The following is a 21,604-nucleotide window of genomic DNA, read 5'->3' as shown; positions in this document are numbered from 1 at the left end:
ACTCTGTGGAAGAACCCCATTTCCACTGGCAACACAGTGAGGGTGAGGAACTGAGATCCACTCCCCACCGGAGCCCCCTTAAGCCACTTTGCTCCAAAGATGTGACTCCACCCATCCGCACACCAGCAGGAAGTGTCCCACTGAGAAATTTAGAGACGAGACCAACAGACACTGATACTGGGGAGCTCTCCAATAAAAAAGCAACTCCCACCCAGTCACCCCAGGGGTTGGTTCACAAGGCCCAGTCATCACAGTTCCAGGAGATTTTCAAAAGAAAGTCTCCACAGTGAAAGGCAGTTCAAACAAGTCAACATGGGAACCAAGGAAACATACAGATGCAGGGAGCAAAGAATAATTTGACCCACTCTGAGAGAAAAAAACACTGCAGCCATGAAATGAGATTAGGAGGCTATAAGGAATTGGAAAGCTCTTATGAATTATAGCTAAAATAAAAAAAAAAAAAACTATATTACAAAGACCAGCTGGATGTAGAATTGAGAAAACCTCTCAGAGAGCAGAACAAAGTATGTTCAAAGGAATGAACAGAAGTAAAAAGAAAGATCAATCAATCCAAGAAGCCCACAGCCAACAAATCGGATTTCCAGAAAGAAAGCAAAAGGCAGACAAAGAAGAAACTATCAAGGAGATTGTACAATTCCTAGAACAAAAGAACATGATTCTCTAGATTAAAGGAGTCTGTAAGACTGCAGCACAATGAATAAAAACCTCCAAGAGTCACTCTTGTGAAATTTCAGAAGATTTTACATAAGATCCTAAAAGCCAAAGCAACAGCAGATCCCATTCAGACTGAGAATCAAATGGCACTGGACTTCTCCACAGCGATGATGAAACCCTCTGGGAATTTTCCTGTTTCTCCACACCGCCCACTCATCATCTCACATGCCCCCTCTGCATTTTCCCTGACTCCGGAGTTATGGCCTTAACCTGAGGCGCTCTGGCTTCCACCCCAGGTTCTGTGCTCCGGCACTAGGATGTCTTCAGGCTCATCTCTGAGAACGCCCAGGGTGCACCATAGCTCATTGGTCCACTGTCGTCTTTGCTGCACTGTGATTGGTAGTTCGAGCCTCTCTAAGAATATGTTTCAAATCTCTGCGCCTCCTCCCTTCCGCAAGGGGAAATGCATATCCTGAACATTTTCACAGCAGAGGCCATCTGACATTTTATGGTACTTTTATAAAAACAAACAAAACAAAAAAAACAACTTGTGGCACATTCTTGCTGGGTTGGTATTTTCGTTTTTGGAAGGACTTAGTGTCGTCTGCAAATGTGGGAAGTGTATCATGCGTTCTTTTCTTCATGACATTTGTAAAGCCACTAAAAAAAACAAAGTCAACTGTTTATTTTTATGTGATTCTCCTTCTTGTATGTTTCATACACAGGCTATGTTTATGACCTATTTCTGATCAATAACAAAAGTGTGCCCTGACCGACTTGGAGTGCCTGGTGTTGACTCATCTAAATAAATTATATTAGTTTCTCCTTAAATATCTTTTATATTGCTCAATGTTAACTGGCAAGTCAAGAATGACTTCCTCTTTCTAAATGTCTTCCTAATTTTTTAAATGTGTTAACAGCTTCTGTAACAAGCCCGTCCTTTATTATCAACCCTCCTCCATGCGGCTGAGAAAATCCACAGTGCCCCACGGTCAGTGCCCCGACCCTCCCCCCACCTCTGCACAGCAGGCACAGAGGCCTCCGCTCAGCTATGTTTGAAGTTATGGCTTACATATTTTGACAAATGATTTCTTAATTTTAGATTGAGGTTCTTTAAAATCTGAGACAAGCATCATCCTGACTAAATGACGATATAAGCACATGGGTTTTGCATATCAGGCAACTCTAGTTAATGCCAACCCCCTAAAAATATATCCATAAATCAGTCCTGCATTGTCCAAGTGACGAGATTCACTGAGGTTCAGTTTGAATGTGTTCTGATGATTCAGAGCTCGTACTGAACCCACCAAACTCCCACACAGGCATACAATCGTCAGAGCAGGTAGCATTCCACAGTCAGGCCTGAACACCCCGATCTGACACCCAGGCACCCTGCAGCCTGTACCTGTGAGTCTTTCCATTCCTGCCTCTGCTCCATCTCTGCCATGATTCTCCACCCAGACCAGAAGCATCCTTGCTTCTTTGTGCCTGAACACAGTGTCCAGTAACGTACAGCATCGGTCATTGTTATACTGTGCATACCGTTTGCCCAAATAGATGGTGGGTGCCATGTCTCCCATCTCCCTGAAACTCTATCATTCAATAACTATTTCGAAAAAGTGGCAAAAAGTAAAAATGTTTATAGTACCTAATGTATCTACTCACAGACTTTCCTTTTCCTTTGTTGTAAACGAGCATCTAGTTGACCATGTCTGAATTATGTACTAACACATTCATTAGCAAGTGTGAACAATGCCTCATTATGATCCTCAGGAAAGAATTGGGAAATCCACAGTTGGAAGGGATTTTAGGGCAGTTGCTTTGTACTTCTTCCCATAAAATCTTGGGATTAATTTTTCCCCTGTCCTCCTACCTTTATTTCCCAGAGCCTAGGAGGTAATTTAGGAAAGGTGGAAACCCAGCGGAAACACTGAGAATGCCAGTAGTCAAGCACAAGAGAAACAGGTGCTTTCCCTTCCGTTTGGTAATGAAGAAAAGAGTCTTCCGTTCACCAAGAAAAAAGTTAAGGTAGCAGCCGCAGGCTTTGCCACAGGAAAGAAACACTAAAACCCAGGCAAAAAGATTTCCCCAACTGGTGATTTAGCAGCAGTAAAATGTTGAGAATGCTTTCTCAACTTAGCTGGAAAAGCTCAGGGAGGAACAGAGCATAAAACCCTGGGAGACTGTTGGGAATGTGCCCAAGAAAATCACACAACAGGTAAAATGAGGTTTGTCAGTCACCCCACTGGTTTCAGGGACACACTGCGCTCTCTGCTGCCTCCAGGAAATGAGTCACTCCTTGCAGAACCTGTCACAGGGCAAGTTTAATCAGCCTCCTAGAAGCCTAGGAGAAAGCATCACTATGTCCTCCCACAAAAGATGGGCCACCTGAAGCATCCAAGCTGGAGGGAGAGCTGTGAGCTACAGGGGTGAGGAGAGAGCTCGGGTTGGCATCCATGGGAGGGAGGTGAAGAGACACCCAGGGGAGAGCGAAGTGAAGCCTATTGAGCGGCCTGTGGTGATCCGGTTCCAGAAGAGGTGGTCACTAAAGTCCAAGTCTCATAGAACCACATGTGACAGGCTCAGGGACTTCCGTCTGCTTCTACTCCTCGCTGCCAGGCTCCTCATCGCTGTCCTCCCCGAGTGGAAACGCCCTCGTGGCCTTCTGGACTGCATGCCTCCGCGTCTCCAGGGGGCAGTCCTGGCTCAGAACTGCCTGCAGTGGGAGGCAGGGACAGAAAGCACTGCATACCTTTCCTCAGTCTCCTCTTCCCTTCCCGGCTAGCTCATCCAAGTCTAGGGTTGCTCAGGAAAGACTCCAGGGACAAGCAAAGGCTGGTCTTTCTGTTTTATGTGCGTGTACATGCCTCCCAAGGAACCTGCCTGTAGCAACCCTAGGCAAGACACACATCTGATAGCTTGTAACCGAATCCTTACGGGGCAGTGCAGGCTCCAGCTGAAATCGGCACCACCCCCATCAGACCTTCCTTTCTTCTACTGTTCCTTTGAGCAGCCACTCATCCACCCCTAACCCACCCACACCCTCAGGAGCTCATGCTGCAATACGAGGAAAGGATCATGTTAACTAAAATCATATGTTGTGGTTCTCTCCCCTGAGTTTTTGTTTGTTTTTAATTAAATTTTTTTTTTTTTTAGAGGGAGAGGGAGGAGAGATAGAAACATCAATGAGAAAGAAGATCGATTGGCCACCTCCTGCATCTCCCGCCCCCCCCCCCCCCCCCCCCCGGGGTTTGGCCCACAACCTGGGCATATGCCCTGACTGGGAATTGAACTGTTGACCTCTTGGTGCATGAGTCAACGCTCAACCACTGAGCCACACCGGCTGGGCGAGGTTTTGGTATTTTAAGAGAAGACCTGGTAAGGATCATGGTAGGCAAGAAGGAAGGAATGAATGAATTCATGAACCCAGTGGAATTCTATCCATTTTAGGGAGATAATTTGGTAATACATGCTTTGCTAGTAGCTACAACAACTACACAATGCCTTTGATGGTCCCTGCTCCCAACTCTTTACAAACTTCCCATTTTCCTTGTTTACTTAAAACCCTGTTTAACTGCCTGCTGTAAGAGAGGAAGTGGTTATGTAGAGAGTGGAACATAAGGAAATCCACAGAGAAAAGATAAAGATGAAAGGGGACCAGAAAACATAGCAAAGCAGAGTCAATTGAAGAGGGGGAAATAAGAGCACAGAATGAAAAGGAATGGGAGAGACATGGAAAGGAATCTAGATTTTTTTAAGCAGTAGTCCAAGCCCCTTACAAGCTTCTCCTCTTGGGCTGGGGGACTCCTCAGGTAGTAGCAGAGAGGGGCATAGATGATGTTGATGACTCCGATGATGACCATGAGCCAGGGAAAACCAATAGCACGCACAATGACACCCCCAGTGGATGGGCCTGTGAGAAAAAAATCAAAGTCACCAGTGTTTATTGGCCTTGATCACACAGAAGACACCACAGGAGGGTTAGCGAGTGATCTAGAGGATGCCCCAGGGTCAGATATCTTCAGAACCTTGGGAGTATCAGCCTCCCAGCTCCACTTCCAGCTGGTAAACAGGTCTGGGAACTGGACACCAGGTCTCAGGTGCTCTCCTCTCTCCCACCAACATACCTATAGCAAAGCCCATGCAAAAAGCCACATCAGCGATGGCGTACACAGTTCCATACACGGAGGTGTGGCGCAGGTCCACCAGGTGTCCCATGATGGGCATCAGAGAGGAATCCACCATGCCTGTGGCCAGAGCAAACAGGGCACCTTTAGTCAGCAACACCCCCAGTCCCTTCCCTGTTGTGCATCTTTCCTCTCCTCCTCCCTTTTGTCCACTGCCTTAGTCTGCTGTCCCTCTCCTCAATGTGACACCCATTACAGGTAGGAAGATGACCCCATCTCTCCCACCCCTGCCAGCTGTCCTCATCCTTCTGCCTTTCCATGAACCTCCTCTGGTCTGACCCAAAGCCAACATTCGGGGTCTTCTTACTTCCTTTAAGGGCACCTCTTACCTATGGCAAAGCCAAGGCCTGCATTGGGACCGATGAGGCCAACAATGTTACGAGCCAGAGGAACCTGCAGTAGGAAAGACGGGAGGGGTTCACCCGGAGTCCAGCTGGGCCACGTGGGGGCAGCACAGCAGCACAGCAGCACAGCATTCTCACACCAAGTGCACGCAGTGTTCTTGTGCCACGTACATGACCTGTTTGGATTCCCACACCTCCTTATGAAGAAACTCTTTACTCCATGTTCAAGATATAAAAACTAGATTGGTGCTGTTCGGTCAAATGCCCTGTCCAAAGTTACCGAGCTAATTAGTGGCCAGATCAAGTTTAAATCTCAGATTTAACTGCATTATATCATAACAATGGTCCTTTTCTGTTGCATGGACTCTCCCTCCCCATCATCCAGCCCCTCCACCCAGACACGCACTTCTGGCCTTACTCTTCACTGAACGCAGTTCCTCTCATTTCAAAGAGCAACATCGTCCAAAGGTCTAGGTTAAGTCTTAACTTGGTAGCCACTGGAGCAAGAAACCAAGCACGAATTACCCATAAGCTAGAGGGCAGGTGGCAGGCCTGGTGCCACATCAGCAGCTCATTCACTCACCCTCCCCGCACCCACAGAGGCCTTCCTTCCCTCTCCGCTGGTTCCTTACTTTCCTCCCTGGGCATTTGTCACCCAAACTTGCTATCCCAATACTACTCACCCATTCAGAGGTTTAATGTACCATTTAGATGTTAGAGGCTGATAATGGTTTTGGGGAAGATTCCTCAAAGGGTACTTCTATTTCATTAATAGTATGGCTAAGATTCACTGGGGCTCACTGTATGCCAGACACTGCTGTGGTCTATGTGGACTATCTTGGCGACCCTGTGTGCTTATGCTCTCCATTACGGAGAGGAGAAATAGGCTTAGAAAGCTTGAAGGGGGCTCTTGAAAATGGAAATGCCCCCCTCTCTCTTTTTTATTCTTCTTTTTCTATCTAAGATTCTTGTGCTGGAGGCTGATGCACAGGTGATGGTTCACCTCATGGCTTATGGGTTTTGTCAGGGTGGGATGAACAAATGAAGTCATAAAATGTGCCATCTTGCTGGCCCCAGAAACAGATACCAGCATGGATTGCTTCATATGCCCAAACATGGAGCCTCAGACCTCGAACCCTAGCCCTCCCACTGCCCTCTGCCTCTCCCTCCTTACCTCTCTTCAATGGGGTGTCTGGTGGCATCTCTCCCAAGGCTGAATTCCTACTTATGCAGAAATGGTCTTTCTGACAGTCCTTGCCAAGTCAACCCTCCACTCATTTTAAAGAAAAGTGGTGTTTAAATGTCTGGGTCTCTCTCTCTCTCTCTCAACGAAACCTTATTATACTTACACAAAGCAAGCTGGCACCTACTACCACCATGCCAATCAGGGAGCAAAGCCACCTGAAAAGAGAGAGCTGTCATTACATGGCGCCAAAGGGAGCCATCCTTTCCACCTGACGCCCCATCACTGCGCGCCGGCTGGTCGTACCGCTCCTGACTCCAGGAGCCCCGTAGGACTTCAGAAGATGAACGCAGCTCTAGGTGACCAGTCTGAACCAGGCGAGCCCTTTCTGTCCTTCGCTTCCCCCATCTCTTCCCTGGCTCCATACCTCTCCCCACAGTGGAAGCACAGGAGGCGCAGTGGGAACTATTTTTCCTTCCCTTAGAAGAAGAACCAGCTGACTGAGAAGGTAATGCTCAAACTCAATTCTTGCTGTTTCCCAATTCGGACAACCTCTCCCCTATCCACATTTTAGTTGGTCTCAGAAACCACAACAACAAAATAACAAACTTCTGCCCTGGCTGGTTTGGCTCAGCAGTTAGAGCCTGCGGTCCAGAGAGACCCGGGTTCAGTTCCCGCTAAGGGCACGTACCTCAGTTGCAGTTTGTCCCCGGCCCTGGTTGGGTCGTGTGGGTGGCAACCACTCGATGTGTCCCTTTCACATCAATGTTTCTCTCTCTCTCCTCCTCCTACTCTATCTGAACAAAAAAATGGAAGAAATGTCCTCGGGTGAGGATAAAAAAAATAAATAACAAACTTCTTTCATTCTCTGATCTCCTACAGCAGCTGTTTCCAAACTTAGTTTTAAAATCGTTACGCTGAACTACAAATATAAAATAAAGCTGTTCTCACCGTAGTGGAGGAACAGAATCCAGACTCATACCTCTTAGCCCCCAACCCTTGGTGGCCTCATGGGCTCCATGAAACACAGCGTGGTACCCACTGCACCCATAGTAACGCTCTTTTTCATACCTGTTCTCTGTGGGGTTATTTTATCTCTTCAGCTGGACACTGAACATCTGGAAAGTAAAGGCTGTCCCTCCAATATCCACTGCCTCTTCCATAGCAACCAGCTCAGGACAATCCTTCCTCCTCACGGCCCTCACCACCTAGCCACCGCCAGGCTCCCAGTGGGCAGTGCGTGCCTGTGTGTATTTGTGCTAAACTTGCAACCTCAGAGACGCTGCTCATCATCCCAGGTGCAGGGACAAACCTCAGACGGCCCTCCTATCTAACATTCCTCCTGCTCTTCCCACAGCCCCAGTCTACGTACCGACCCATCTTGTTGGCCAACACACCAAAGAGGTTGGTGCCAATGAGGTAGGACACGCTGGCAGGCAGGAAAGCTAGACCTGTAGAGAGACACAGGCCCGCACTTCAGCACATCTTGTTTACTCTAAAACACCCCATTTCCTACAAGACAGTGAAGCCCCCTATTACCTCCAAGGACTGCAAGCCAGGGTGTTCTGTGGGTTGGAGATGCCTGTGCAAACCCAGAGCAGATGACATAGGGTCCCACGCCTCTGTTTCCTCAGGGGCACAACTCTGTTTAGCTTTAATACATTTAACGTACTTCCAGCTCCCCACTTAGACTCTTGAAAGACAGCCCTAATGAGCCATTCTCATGTATAAAATACCCTTGCTTATCTGCCTAAGAACATGAGCTTTAGAGAAAGACATATATACTTCCTGGGAGGTAAAATCCCTGCCTTGCTATTTACCTGCCCTTCGATTGCTTAGGTCCTGATGTTGGATACGTTACTAAACCTTTCTGAGCTTTCTTACACTGAGAAGCAAATTAGATAACGTAGGTCAAGTATTTTGTAGACTGAAGGCCTGGTTACGTTGCTTCTGTGACAGTAGTCAGGCACTCAGGAGCATAGGCTGTGGAGCCCCACAGTTCTGGGTTCTCTCCGTGGCTTGGCCAACTGCTAGCTCTGGGACCTTGGGCGATTTATTTACCCTCTCTGAATCTCAGTCATCTATTCATTCATTCAGTACTTTTTTTTTTATCATCACCTGAGGATATTTTTCTGTTTATCTTCAGATAGAGTAGGAAGAGGGGAGAGAGAGAGAGATGGAGAGAAACATTGATGGGACAGAGACAGAGTGACTGGTTGCCTCCTGCATGACCCCAACCAGGGCTGGGGATGAACCACAACCGAGGTACGTGCCCTTGACCGGAATCAAACCCATGACTCCTTGGTCCGTGGGCCGATGCTCTAACGACTAAGCCAAACCGGCCAGGGCTCATTTAGTACTTTTAATGAGCTTTTAGTATATGCCAAGTTTTCTCGAGGCTAGGAATAGAGGGGTGAATAAGACAGAGGAAATCCTAGTCCTCAGGGAGCTTATACTCAAGGGGCGGGAGACAGACAATAAATAAGTACATAAATGAAAAAGATAATTTTGAAAAACGGTAAGTTTTGTGAAGAAAACTTAACGTGACAGAATGACCAGGAATAGGGCTAACTTAGATTCGGGGGTCAGGGAGGGCTCCTTTGAGAAGGCGACATTTAAACTGAAACTACAATAACCAAAAGGAAGTTTTTAAACAGGAAAACAAAACAAAGAAAAACCCCCAAAACACCACTCAATGCAAACACTTAAAGAAGAAACGACTTAGTCTGTTCTAGAAGAGTGGCTTCAGGACAAGAGTGGACGCCCAGGACTGGCTGCAGAACCCAGAGGGAAGCGGTGGTGCCTCAGTGCAAGGCCGCTGTGCGGAGAGGTGAGTGCGTGGAGGTTTGCAGGCAGTCAGTGGAGTTTCCTGTTGGACTGGGCACAGGCACAGTGGGAGAGGAGGAAGGAGAGAAATCAAGGGTGACTCAGGTGTTTGTCTTAATGAACTGGGTGGCTGGAGACAGATGAAGGAAGAGCTTGGAAGGATCCTGAAAGGTTTGAAAGACTCACTGGATGTCCAACTGGAGACAGCAGGCAGCTGGGCACACGGGTACAAATGTTCAACTAACCGGTTTATGTGTGGTTCTTACAGCCATAGGTATGGCTGGGCTCACCCACCCAGATCAGGTAGGAAAGAGCAGAGACCCAAGGTATGAGACTCTGAGGTCTCCTACCTTTAAAAGTTAGCAGAGCCCTGGCTGGTTTGGCTCAGTGGTTAGAGCGCCGGCCTGCGGTCCAAAGAGACCCGGGTTTGGTTCCCGCTAAGGGCACATACCTCAGTTGCAGTTTGTCCCCAGCCCTGGTTGGTCATGCAGGTGGCAGCCACTTGATGTGGCCCTTTCACATCGATGTCTCTCTCTCTCTCTCTCTCTCTTCCTCTCCCTCCCTCCCACTCTATCTGAACCAAAAATGGGAAAAAATGTCCTCGGGTGAGGATAAAAAATAAATAAATAAAAGTTAGCAGAGAGGGAGGATATAGGAAAGGGGAAGAGGATAAGCCAATGGAGTAGGTGAGAGGGCACAGAATCCAGAAGAAAGGGGTGGTAAAAAAGGAGTCTGGAGTTGACGCTTCATCCATAGAGAGAAGGCAGGGATGTGGGCACAGGCGCAGGCGAGTGAGCGTGCTTAGTGATGGAAACATGGGAGCTCCCTTCTCATTTCGTCTATCTCCTCAATGACTAGGAATTGAGAATGAAGGGATGAGGCTGAATAAGAGGTCTGAATGGAGAAGTGTAAAATAATCATTTTGGGAAGTTGGAAGAAGAACATAACTAGGGGACTTAGAGAAAGCTTGTTGGACAGTGTAAAAACTGACCTTAGTCAACTATAATTAAAAATAACTTTTAAAAAAAGATTATAATGGCCATAAGTCTAAGGTGAGACCAACAGCATGGTTGTGTGTTTTTCTACAGCCTCATTCCACTGCTGTGTGAAGACAAGGAGCTGGCAACCAGACAGGCATAACCAGAGTCTAGGCTTTGCCAGGAGCCAACCCAAGGGAAGAGTCGGCAGAGGAATACCAGTGCTTTTAAAGGAGTGGCATGATGGGATCCAAGCTGGGTAAGGACAGAAGTGGAGATATGAGTAGTGATAGGAACAGAACAAGAACTGAGGCCAACAGTGATCTCAAAGTGGCCGAAATTTGGGGTATTAGAATACCTGAGCAGGGAATATGTGAGGTGATAACTGGACTGCTCAGAACGAAGATTTCAGAGGTGATACAATTAACAAGGCTGTGAAGTCATGATTAAATGAAGGGTTAATTGGTTAAGGTGGAGAGGAGAAAAAGATCATTGCAACAGAGCAGATTAAGGAATAGGCCTGGATATTGACATCACAAAAAATGACAATAGACGTGAAAAGGGAAACAAGCAGGTACTGACAGCTTTAATGAATGAGAAGGAGTTACTAAGGGGTCAGTGGGTGGTCGCGATGAAGAGGGGTGGGTGGTATAATTTAACAACATGATCTTCAAAGGAGGTGGGGTCTTTGAAGGAGAAAGAAGAAATAATTCAGAAGCAGCAAAGGAGGAACATGGACTTCCACCACAAGGGCTGCATGAAACGGTGTTCTCCAGAAATGAAGGGCATGTACAGAGAAGAGGCTGAGGGCACCGGGACCTTGCCCATGACAGGAAGTTTCGTAAGGCCCAGGGTTTGGGAGGGTAATAGGAAACTGGGTCAGAATAAGAAACCTCTGAACTGTGGAGATAATAGTAATTCCTACTAGATAGGCTGGCTGTGAGGCTTAAAAGACATGATGCGTAGCTCCTGGCACAGATTAAGTACCCTCTGAGCACTGGCCTTAATTAGTATCATCTGATAAGAAACAGGGTCAGGACTTGGACCTGTCCTTCTCACTCCAACTCCAGGTGTTCCCGCCACCCACACACCCAGGGTGGCAGCCAGATGGCTCTGGTACAAGGACCGCTGGGGTGTGAGGCTCCGTGCATCTCCCCAGCCTCTCTGCCTCTGCGCTGAGGGAAAACTGCTGCCTACAGAAACTGTCCCGACGACTGCAGCTAAGTCCAAAGTCAACAGTTCACCAGGGACGGGCTCATGGCTTGTTTGCTTTTAATATTCTCTCGTACAGACGGAAGTGAAGTGTACTTTATTGGATCTGTCTAGTCAACCTGCACGTGTGGCGATCTGTTTCACCCTGTATGCTTTTGTTTATGTTTAATTGCTTTAAAAAAATTAGAAGTTGTAACTTCTCAACTGTTCACCTGATTATCTGGAAACAAGTTCCTCTAGGAACCCTACTAGCCTCCTAGATCATCCTCCGAATGTCATTTTAAATGATGTGAAACTTTCTGAATGAGATTTTCCTCAGAGTGGTTTGTTCTTTGGGACCTGGGAATAGCTTGCATTTCAGGGGCGCATTGTGCAGAACAGGTGTTCCAGACTGTATGTCCACAGACACATGTATTTTTCACAGCACATCTTCAAGGGGTGCGGATTATATACAGTTGTGATTGTCAAAGTGATTTAAACAATTAAGAAAATAATAATGATTTTAATTTACTGAGTATATCCCATATCCCATGCACAGTGCTAATCCTTTTAGAATTCATAGATCCATTTAATTCTGAAAACAACTCTGAAGAGAAGCTCGGTTTTTAAAAAATTTTGAGCAGTATCTAAGCAATATTTTTCTTTTTTTTTCGAGTCAACATCTGAATTTTTAATTTATTTTTTTTCTCAGAAAAATTTCACATTTTAAATAGAAGTTACAGTAATTCTTTATGATAATCACAAAATAAAAACAATCAAAATCCCCACATGTTAAAGTAGCAAAGTAAATATCACAAATATTTATTTCTAGGGTACTTTAAGTGATTAATGATACAATAACTGGTTCAGTATTTGTTTTACAACAAACACTATGGAAGGCAGGGAAACTGACTGTGTTGTTCAGCCCAGGATCTAGCACTGTGTCAGGTCCATGGACAAAGGACACAGAAACTCCAAGCTAGAGGAGGTTTCCAGGGAGAGCTGGACCTTAACTACAGACATGTAGGCATGTAGTGAATAGAGTAGATATTTCCAAGTGGAGGAAACAGCACAGACGAAGAGAAATCGTGGCGAGAATGTAATAACAGTAAAAAACAAACAAGCAAAGAAAACTCCGCTTGGTTGAAGGCGTGTAAAGAGTAGCAGGATAGGTGTGAAGGTGTTTAGTAGATCATGGTTTCTTAAATTGAGGAATATTTTTCAAAGTGTGGTTACTGAGGCCATCTCAGCATCACCCAGAAACTTACTAGGAATGCAAACTTGTTTCACGGAATTGCTGGGTGGAGCCCAGATAACTGAGTTTTAACAAGCTTTCCAGGCTATTTGATACAGACAGCACGGAGGAACGTTGTGCGAGAGACAAAGACTCCTTGAGCTCTGACTTACTGTCGCAGCCTCACCTGCAAGGGGGACCTAGTGAATTCATGCTGTGAGCTCTCTCAGGTCTCACCTGCCACTCTGCCTCTCCTGCCAAGGCCAACTGTGCTGCCTGAAATGATTGTGACGATTACAATTAAGCCCAAAGTCAACAAGTCACCATTTACTGCTTTTTGCTGGTTTGCTTCTAATATTCTCTCCTTTGGGTAAAGAAGGCTGGGGAAGGGCCATTTTAGCTGTGGTTCCCCCCTGCACAGCCGGAGCCCGGGGGCAGGGGACGCTGATTGACTGAGCACTGACTAACTCAATTAATTGTCATGGTCAGAGGCAGCTGCAGCCCAGAAAAATTCAATTTGAGGCTGGGAGCCTTGCTTAGCATCGTCCCCTAAAAAATTAGATTTAGAGCTTTTTATTGCATGCTGAGCTATATCAGGGCCTTATCGGCTTCCCCTCTGGCCCCATATGTCTCTCCTCCCTGCAGTGACAGAACGGTTTGCACGTAGCCTTCTCTGTCCCTGGCCTCAGGCTTCCTGGAAAGGGCCAGCACCTCCTCTTTAAGCTCAGATGAGTCACAAGGACATCTCTCCATGGAGCAGAGGAAGCTGGGGCCTCTGTCCTGGGCCCAGAGCTCTCCACTGGGGTACAGAGCCCAGCACCTTCCCTAGGTGAGAGCCACAGAACAACGTATTCCATAAGCTCCTTTTTAGAGGTGAAAAGATAGCAAAAAAAGTAACGTGGGGGACTTCCGGTCAAGATGGCAGCGTAGGTAAAGGCGGTATCGCGTCCTCCCACAACCACATCAAAGTTACAACTAAACTACAGAACAACCATCATTCAAAACCGCCTGAAATCAAGCTGAATGGAAGTCCTACAACTACGGAATTAAAGCAGCAGCCACATCCAGACTGGTAGGAGGGGCGGAGGCGCGAGGGGCGGGGCAGCGGGGGCAGTGGCGCAACGGGCTGGTCCCACACCCACGTGTGGCGGATAAAAATCAGGAGGCTCCTGAGGCTGGGAAGGTCCTTCCTGAGGACTGAGGGGTCCCCGTCCCACACCAGGTGTCCCGCTCAGGGTTCCAGTGCCAGGAAGAGAATCCCCATAACTTCTGGCTGGAAAACCAGCGGGAACTGAGGCTCAGGGAAGCTGAAGCGGCTGGAGCCCCAGGCAGCTCCTTAAAGGGCCCGCGCACGGACTTCTCGGACTCTCTCCCTCTAAGCTTGGAGGGGAGGCAGCTCGAGGGGCTCCAGAGACATACAGGGAAGAACTGAGCTGTTTGGCACTGGAGCGAGGGCTGGAGAGGGGGCTTTCTCCGGGACAAACGTGCTGTAAGAGGCCTTTGTTCCTTTGGTGAGCCCTGCCCTGGGGCGGCAGACAGCCGCCATATCTGAGACTCCAGCAACCTGGCTCACACTGGTAGCCCCGCCCTGGTGACTCCCTGAGGCCCCGCCCCACCCCATCCAACTTTGAAGCCCAACCAAGCTGTTGCCACTTGCTTAACCATAGGATTGGCCTGTCTTGGATCCTGCTTCAGGTTTTTCCTAAATTCTTTCAAACGAGCAGCATCTGGTCTCAGCGAGCCCCATACCTCTCATTACGTAATACACTGAAACAAACACAGGGAGGCAGCCAAAATGAGGAGACAAAGAAACAGGTCCCAAATGAAAGAACAGAACCAAACCCCAATAAAAGAACTAAACGAAATGGAGATAAGTAACCTAACAGATGCTGAGTTCAAAATACTGCTTATAAGGATGATCAATGAACTTGGTGAGAACCTCAGTGAACTCAGGGAGGGCCTCAAGAGCATAAAAAAAGGACCAATTAGAAATCATGGATGCACAGTTAGAATTGAAGGAGGCATTAACTGAAATAAAGAATAATTTACACAGCTTCAATAATAGAGTATATAAATCCAAGGAGCAAACCATCAATTTGGAATATAAGGAAGCAAAAAATGCCCAATCAGAACAGCAAAAAGAAAAAAGAATGCCAAAAAATGAGGATAGTGTAAGGAGCCTCTGGGACAACTTCAAGCGTGCCAACATTCACATCTTGGGGGTGCCAGAAGGAGAAGAGTGAGAACAAGAAATCAAAAACCTGTTTGAAACAATAATGGCAGAAAACTTCCCTAACTTGGTGAAGGAAACAGACATACACGTCCAGGAAGCACAGAGAGTCCCAAACAAGATGAACCCCAAGAGGCCCACACCAAGACACATCATCATCAAAATGCAGAAGGTTCAAGACAAAGAGAGAATCTTAAAAGCAGCAAGAGAAAGGCAGCTAGTTACCTACAAGGGAGTTCCCATTAGGCTGTCAGCTGATTTCTCAAAAGAAACTTTGCAGGCCAGAAGGGAGTGGCAAGAAATATTCAGAGTGATGAAAAGCAAGAACCTACAACCAAGATTACTCTATCCTGAAAAGCTGTCATTTGGAATCGATGGCCCTATAAAGACTTTCCCAGACAAGAAAAAGTTAAAGGAGTTCATCACCACCAAACCGTTATTATATGAAATGATGAAGGGTCTTTTTGAAGAAAAAGATAAAATATGTGAACAAACAAAATGGCAATGAATACATATCTATCAACAATGGAATCTACAAACAAAATGAACAGGTAGAACAGAAACATTCTCATAGATACAGAGAACATTTTGTTGGTTGCCAGTTGGGAGGGGGGTTGGGGGAATGGGTGAAAAAGGTGAAGAGATTAAGAAGTACAAATTCATTGCTAGACTGACAAACCTCAAAGGGAAAGGGGTTGGGGGGGTGGGGGGGAAGAAATAAACCAAAGTACTTATATGCATAACCAATGGACACAGACAATAGTGTGGGAAAAGGCGGGAGGGGAGCGGGGGTGGGGAGGAGGGGGTCAATGGGGGAAAAATGTGGAACATCTGTAATACATTTTACATCCAACAATAAAGATGTGGAAAAATAAATAAGTAACATGGTGGAAGGGGAGTTGAAGAGAGAAAATGTGGACTGTAATGGTGGTGCATATTAATATTCTACAGGTGCAAGACTGCCATTTATTCCTCAAATTACTCTTTGCTCTATTTTTTTTTTTTTTTTTTTGGTATGTGCCCCTAGCAGGAACCGAACTCAGGACTCTCTGGTCTGCAGGCTGACACTCCAACTGCTGAGCCAAACCGGCCAAGGCTCAAATTACTCTTTGAACCAGATAGTATTCTTATGCCTGTTTTAGAGATGAGAATATTAGAAGCAAACCAGCATCAGGCAGTGACTGGTGATTGTTGATTCTGGGCTCAATTGCAGTCGTCACAATTGTTTCTATTAGAGATGCTCAGGAAGTCTCTGTGATCCGCACAGTTTGCATAGGCAATCAATAGAAGTGAAAACCTAGGTCTTCTGACTAGAGGTAATTAATGGTTCTACCACACAGGAAGTTGCTACTCTATAGCCCTGTAATCCCTCCCAGCCTGTCCTTCTTGGGCTGCTTCTTAGAGGAACTACCTACCCAATCAGGCTAGATTCACAGGTGTGAATGGGCAGGTAATTCTATGAAAGAAGCACATTATCTGTAACCCTTAAGACCCGGTTCTAGGGATGCTTCTCTATTATCTGAGAAAGGACCCATAGCACACACCTCTGCAGAAGCCTGAGTTGGAGACCAAGGTCACTCACCCAGCTGCCAGTCAGGGGAGCACATGGTTTGCATCATCCAGATGGGCAGTGTGGGCTCCAGCATGGCCACTCCCATGTTGGCAAAGCAGAGGGAGCCTGGGGGGGACAGTTCTGTGAGCCGCCATGGCCACCCTGAAGCCCAGACTCTCCCAGCCCAACGTGGGTATTGTCAGCTTACCTGCAGCCACCAGGATATAAGGGTCTTTGAGAAGTGTGAGGAGTGGAGTCCCCTTGGTACTCTGAGAACATGGACAACAAAAACTTCCATTTGTATAGTATATAAATCTCTGTTTTCACAGAATCTGAGAATGTACAGACCTGGAGTTAGCACAGACCCCACAGGTCAGGGCTCAATTCCACAAGGCCGCCCCAACTTCAGATGCCAATCACAAGTAGTGGGTTCCCAGGTTACCCACACTTTGGTCTGGCTTGGCTACAAATTCAAGATATTTAGAACAAACTTTCTCATGTTTTTTGCATTTTTTATCTTTCTTCCTTCATGGTTTGATACAGATTTCCCAGAGCCATCTTTGGCTTAGAGTCAGACAAATACCAACTCCGATGTTTAACTGTGACAAAATGAGAACTGGTAAGGATGCTCTTGGGGGAGAGGTTGTCTGGGTGGCCTGTAAGGTCTTCTCTAGCCCTGGGATGTTATAACTATGAATACTCAGGTCCCAAAATCGTCGTCTCCTTCCTGGTTCTGAATATATGTGTGTTTGTGTGTGTGTATGGAAAATAACACAATAATTAATAAATAATACAAGAATAAACTGTTTCGTGTGCTTACAACTGTAAACCTACTTTTGCCCCACACTGTGTATTAAATATATATATATTAAACTCATGACTGTATATATGTGTATATATAAACTTAGCACATGACTATGTATATATTCATGCACAGATACTGCTTAACAATGAGGTTACATTCTGAGAAACGCAACTGGGCAATTTTGTCTTTGTGCAGACATCACAGTGTGCACTCACACAAACCTGGACGGCATAGCCTACTGCACACCTCGGGTATACAGTACAGCCCATTGCTCCTGGGCTGCAAGCCTGCACAGCATGTTACTGTACAAAATCAAGCACAAAAGAAAATGATGCAAACACGAAACACAGTAAACACGAGATGGATGAGGCCACTGCTGGTGCACCACTGCACACTGTTATACAACAAATTCTTTTTTTATAAGTAGAAAGAGTACATTCTAAAATAATGATAAAAAGTATAGTATAGTAAATACCTAAACCAGTAACATAGTTGTTTATTATCAATATCATAATGTACTACACATAATTGTATGTACTATACTTTTATACAACTGGCAGCCCAGTAGGTGTATTTATACCACAAACACATGAGTGATACATGGCGCTACAACATTATGGTGGCTATGGCATTAGAACAGCTACAATGTTATTAGGTGATAGGAATTTTTCAGCTCCATTATAATCTTATGGGACCACCATTGTATATGCCGTCTGTTGTTGACCAAAACCACTGTTATGTAGTACATGGCTGTGTGTGTGTGTGTGTGTGTGTGTGTGTGTGTGTGTGTGTGTACATACACTCTATAAGGTTTTTTTGATTCTTCATAAGACCCTTCCCCCACCTTTGTCCAACATCAAGCCAGACTCCTATACCATCCCCTGCACTGCCCTAAGTATGACCCTATGATTCCCTATCTGGGAATCAAAGTACAATTCTCACTTCTCTGACTCCATTCCCTTCCCCTTTCTTCTCATGGTATGACAGAAATGATCTAGAGATGCTGGGTCACTGCCCTTAGCCATCCTACATACCTCTTGGCAATGGAGCTTGGTGTCTACTTACCTCAGGAGAGAATTTGGAAGGCTGTAAAATGCAAAACTGGAGTGCTAAGAAAGAAAGAGGGAGAGAGACAGTTCAGTTTATCCACGGATTAATTGGAGGCTTCATTAATAGCCACACTGCTATCACCCTATCATATATAGATCTAATTCCTTAAGTTTTTTATTCTTTTCTAGGATGGCATAGTCTTCAATCCATCCAAGCACGTCCAGACAGACATCACAGCACAAGGCATTCCCAACCTGACAGGGGCTAGTACCCACCTGATGGCCTCTGGTGCTGGCTTACCTCCGTCCAGCAGTGCCAGGAAGGCCAGGATGAGGAAGGGTGCAGACTTCCCAACAAACTCATACATCACACTTCCGAAGGGAGCTCCCACTGGAAAGGCAAAGCAGGCACAGGTTCCAGAGTGGGGCCAGTTCCCAGCCAGTGTGACTTGTCTACATGGACACAGTGAGTTTACTGAAGGCCTGCGTGGGGCTGAGCTTCACGTGAGGTTCTGGGGGTTAGAGATGAAGACCTGGTTCCAAGGTCTTTACATTTTAGTGGGGAAATGAGCACGGTGGAGGTGGGGCGAACAATTAGAACATGGTAAAAAGGGAAGTTCAGCAGTAAAGGTTCCATCTACAAAGTGCTGTGTAAGCACAGTGGAGTGCAAGAGGCCACAAGGGCTTTGTCAGGTAGAGAACACTGGCGGGGAAGAATCACATGTGAAGAACACAGAGGTGTCAGAAAAGAGAGTGTAGTTGGAGAAGAAACAGAAGAAAGTCAGTTGTACTAGAATATGGGTATTTGGGAGAGAAGGAGTAGAGGTGGGGAAGGTTGAAGTCAAATAGTTAAGGGCCCCGTATATCCAGATAAAGCATCTACTTGACCTTGAAGGCGAGGGAGACACATGAGTGCTTTTCAGCAGGGGAGAAATACCACCAGCTCTGGGCATAGAGAGTTTCTTTGGGAGCACTTTGGAGGGAGGAGAGACTGTGCAAGAGATCAGGCAGGAGGCTGGTGCCATATTCCAACTGAGGCGTGATGAGGAGCTGACCTTGAGGAAGCGGTTGTAGAGAGTACAGTGGGCATCTTCATTTGGGAGTGAGAAGAGAGAAAGGAGGCGGCTGCAGCAGTTTTAGCTTGAGTGTGTGGGTAGGTGGGTACTGACAGAGCAGAGGTTTTGTTCCATTTCTTCCTTGTGGTGGCAGAGGGTGGGGTATGAACCAGGGAAGAGACTTTTAGTGTTTTCTCCCCAATTAGCTTGCAAGACCCTACAGGGAAAGAACCATATCTGAGGCCTCTTACCTATATCCCCTCTGTGCCAGCATTGTGCTTGGCATGTAATAAGTGCTCAGAAAAAGTATATGGCTTGTTGGACTAATCAATTTATAAGAGGATGCGTCTCAAAGAAAGGACAGCCTATGGTTTAAAGCTTGGGATTCAAGCCCAGGAAATATGCATCTGCATCCTGGCTCTGGCATTCCTGGCTGTGCAACCTTGGATGGCTACCTAACCTTTCCTGTTCTCATCTCTATCGAGGGACACTCATTCCTCCTTAGAGGAAGGTGCTTAGAATCAAAGGAGATTGTGTCTGCAGTGCATTTAGTACAACACCTGACCAAGAGCACGTTCTCACAGCTGGCCATGTGTGGAAGCAGAGGTGAGGCAGCGGCTGCTAACGTGGGAAGATTTGCTCCCTTCACTAGACTCTGTCTCTGGACCATTTCCAGGCCCATGAGGGCTATTCAGCTTCATAAGGAGAAAGAAATTTCACCTTTCCTGGGCAAAATTTCAGAAAGACTCAAATCACGATTGGACAGAGAAAGAAGGAAAATACTGTCCTCCATGACCTTAGGAACACCTGCCTTCTGGAGCCATTTCCGGAGAGTCTGCAGTACCTGACCCTTAGAACCTAGACCTGGGGTCAGAAGCCACTTACCCAGCACTCCCAAAGCCAGGCCCCCCAAGGCGATTCCCATGGCATGGCCTCTCTCACAATCATCAGTGTAGACACTTGCCAGCATCCCAAGACCTGAGGAGGTGACAGATGGAGTTAGCATGCAGCGGCTGTCTGCCTCTCTCACAGGGTTCCTGGCCTTCGCCCTTTTATATCTCCAGGGATCATCTTAGTTAAAGTTTCGCCTTGAGGGGTTTTGCAAGGTATAACCCATAGTATTTTACAAACAATTCCCCACTCGTGCCCCAAATGCCCACATCGCTAATTCCTCTTGTTCAGTACATGCTGGAAATCGAGTCTCTGGGAAGGTGACACAGAGCACCATCATCCCAGGACACTGTATTTCAGGTCACTTTGTCATTTCCTAGCACATTTCTCTGGATGAAGAGATACAGACTAGGTCAAGGAAGAGAAAACCTATGAGCACGGCGCACCGCTCTACGCAGTGGGGGTGCCGAGGAGAAGCAAAGCACCGAGGGCCTGGAGGAGGGCGTGGCTGGGCCCTCCTGCCCATTCGCTCACCTGTAAAACGGCAGAGGATTACATTTAACAAACTGTGCTGGTGTTACTGGTACTATTAACATTACTCTTCCTATAAAACGGTAAGAGGGGACAAAGAAAAGACCACAGAGTGGCATTACGTGAAAGTCTGGCGTCATGGTTTTACCTCGGGCTTGCTCTGACCAGAGCTAGCTGCAGCTAAACATTATCAGAGGAGGTAACGTCAGCCCGAGGAATTAATAGACACTTTCAGCAACTCTATAATGATCTTGTTTTTGAATCACAGTCTCTGCCTTCTAGGTTGTTGTCTTTAATGTTTTCATATGAATCATATAATAGGGTCTGACAGTAGTAAGAGATGGCAAATGAGGTGGTGTGTGTATGTGTAAGATGTCAGTGTTACCTGCTACAGATGAAAACGAAGATCCAATGCCTTGAAGGGTCCGAGCCACAAAAAGCAGGGTGTAGGTACCAGAAAAAGCAAACACTGAGCAAAGAGAAGAGCAACAACGCTACAGTTAACATATTGCCTCTGTTCCCTGGCCACCAGGAGACACGCCAGATATATTACCGAGATGAGCCACTGTGCACGTTTTTTTTTGTTTTTTTCATTTATTAATTTGTTTTTGTTACAGATGTTTCTCATTTTTCGCCCAGCTATGCATATGTTTTAATAAAAACTGCTCCCTGTTTTTGGAATTGTCTTTCTAATCTCCCACCCTGAATCAGGATTGCATTTTAATTAGTATGAAGACTAAGAAACCACAGAAGCATAAACTGATTCACCACATGGAAGACAGAAAGCTGGCTGGATTTCCAAATTTTCTTGCCCAGAGCCCAACATCCAACATTTTGCCCACTGGAATTGGGGCTGTTTCAGAAGCCCAGTGCC

The 21,604-nt window shown here is 46.4% G+C and overlaps 1 protein-coding gene across 3 annotated transcripts in view; it reads right to left on the bottom strand.

Annotated features, from left to right (window-relative positions):
- Nucleotides 1-3,031: 3,031 nt before the first annotated feature.
- SLC18A1 (solute carrier family 18 member A1) overlaps nucleotides 3,032-21,604 on the bottom strand; it is a 32,290-nt gene continuing 13,717 nt past the window's right edge. The window contains exons 5-16 of one of the 3 annotated variants that reach the window (XM_036240949.1): nucleotides 21,116-21,199; nucleotides 20,194-20,286; nucleotides 18,555-18,644; nucleotides 18,270-18,313; nucleotides 16,608-16,668; nucleotides 16,430-16,525; nucleotides 7,762-7,840; nucleotides 6,556-6,607; nucleotides 5,192-5,255; nucleotides 4,803-4,922; nucleotides 4,455-4,588; nucleotides 3,032-3,391 (exon numbers count right to left, since the gene is read on the bottom strand). In XM_036240949.1, the coding sequence (XP_036096842.1) occupies nucleotides 3,278-3,391; nucleotides 4,455-4,588; nucleotides 4,803-4,922; nucleotides 5,192-5,255; nucleotides 6,556-6,607; nucleotides 7,762-7,840; nucleotides 16,430-16,525; nucleotides 16,608-16,668; nucleotides 18,270-18,313; nucleotides 18,555-18,644; nucleotides 20,194-20,286; nucleotides 21,116-21,199 (1,031 nt within the window). In that variant the 3' untranslated portion in view covers nucleotides 3,032-3,277. Of the gene's footprint in view, nucleotides 3,392-4,454; nucleotides 4,589-4,798; nucleotides 4,923-5,191; nucleotides 5,256-6,555; nucleotides 6,608-7,761; nucleotides 7,841-16,429; nucleotides 16,526-16,607; nucleotides 16,669-18,269; nucleotides 18,314-18,554; nucleotides 18,645-20,193; nucleotides 20,287-21,115; nucleotides 21,200-21,604 lie in introns of all 3 variants that reach the window. The other 2 variants (XM_036240951.1, XM_036240950.1) reach the window with 2 other exon arrangements.

This window comes from Molossus molossus, unplaced genomic scaffold, assembly GCF_014108415.1.
Source record: "Molossus molossus isolate mMolMol1 unplaced genomic scaffold, mMolMol1.p scaffold_m16_p_4, whole genome shotgun sequence".
Lineage (NCBI taxonomy): Eukaryota > Metazoa > Chordata > Mammalia > Chiroptera > Molossidae > Molossus > Molossus molossus.
This window is presented reverse-complemented; position numbering and strand designations above follow the sequence as displayed.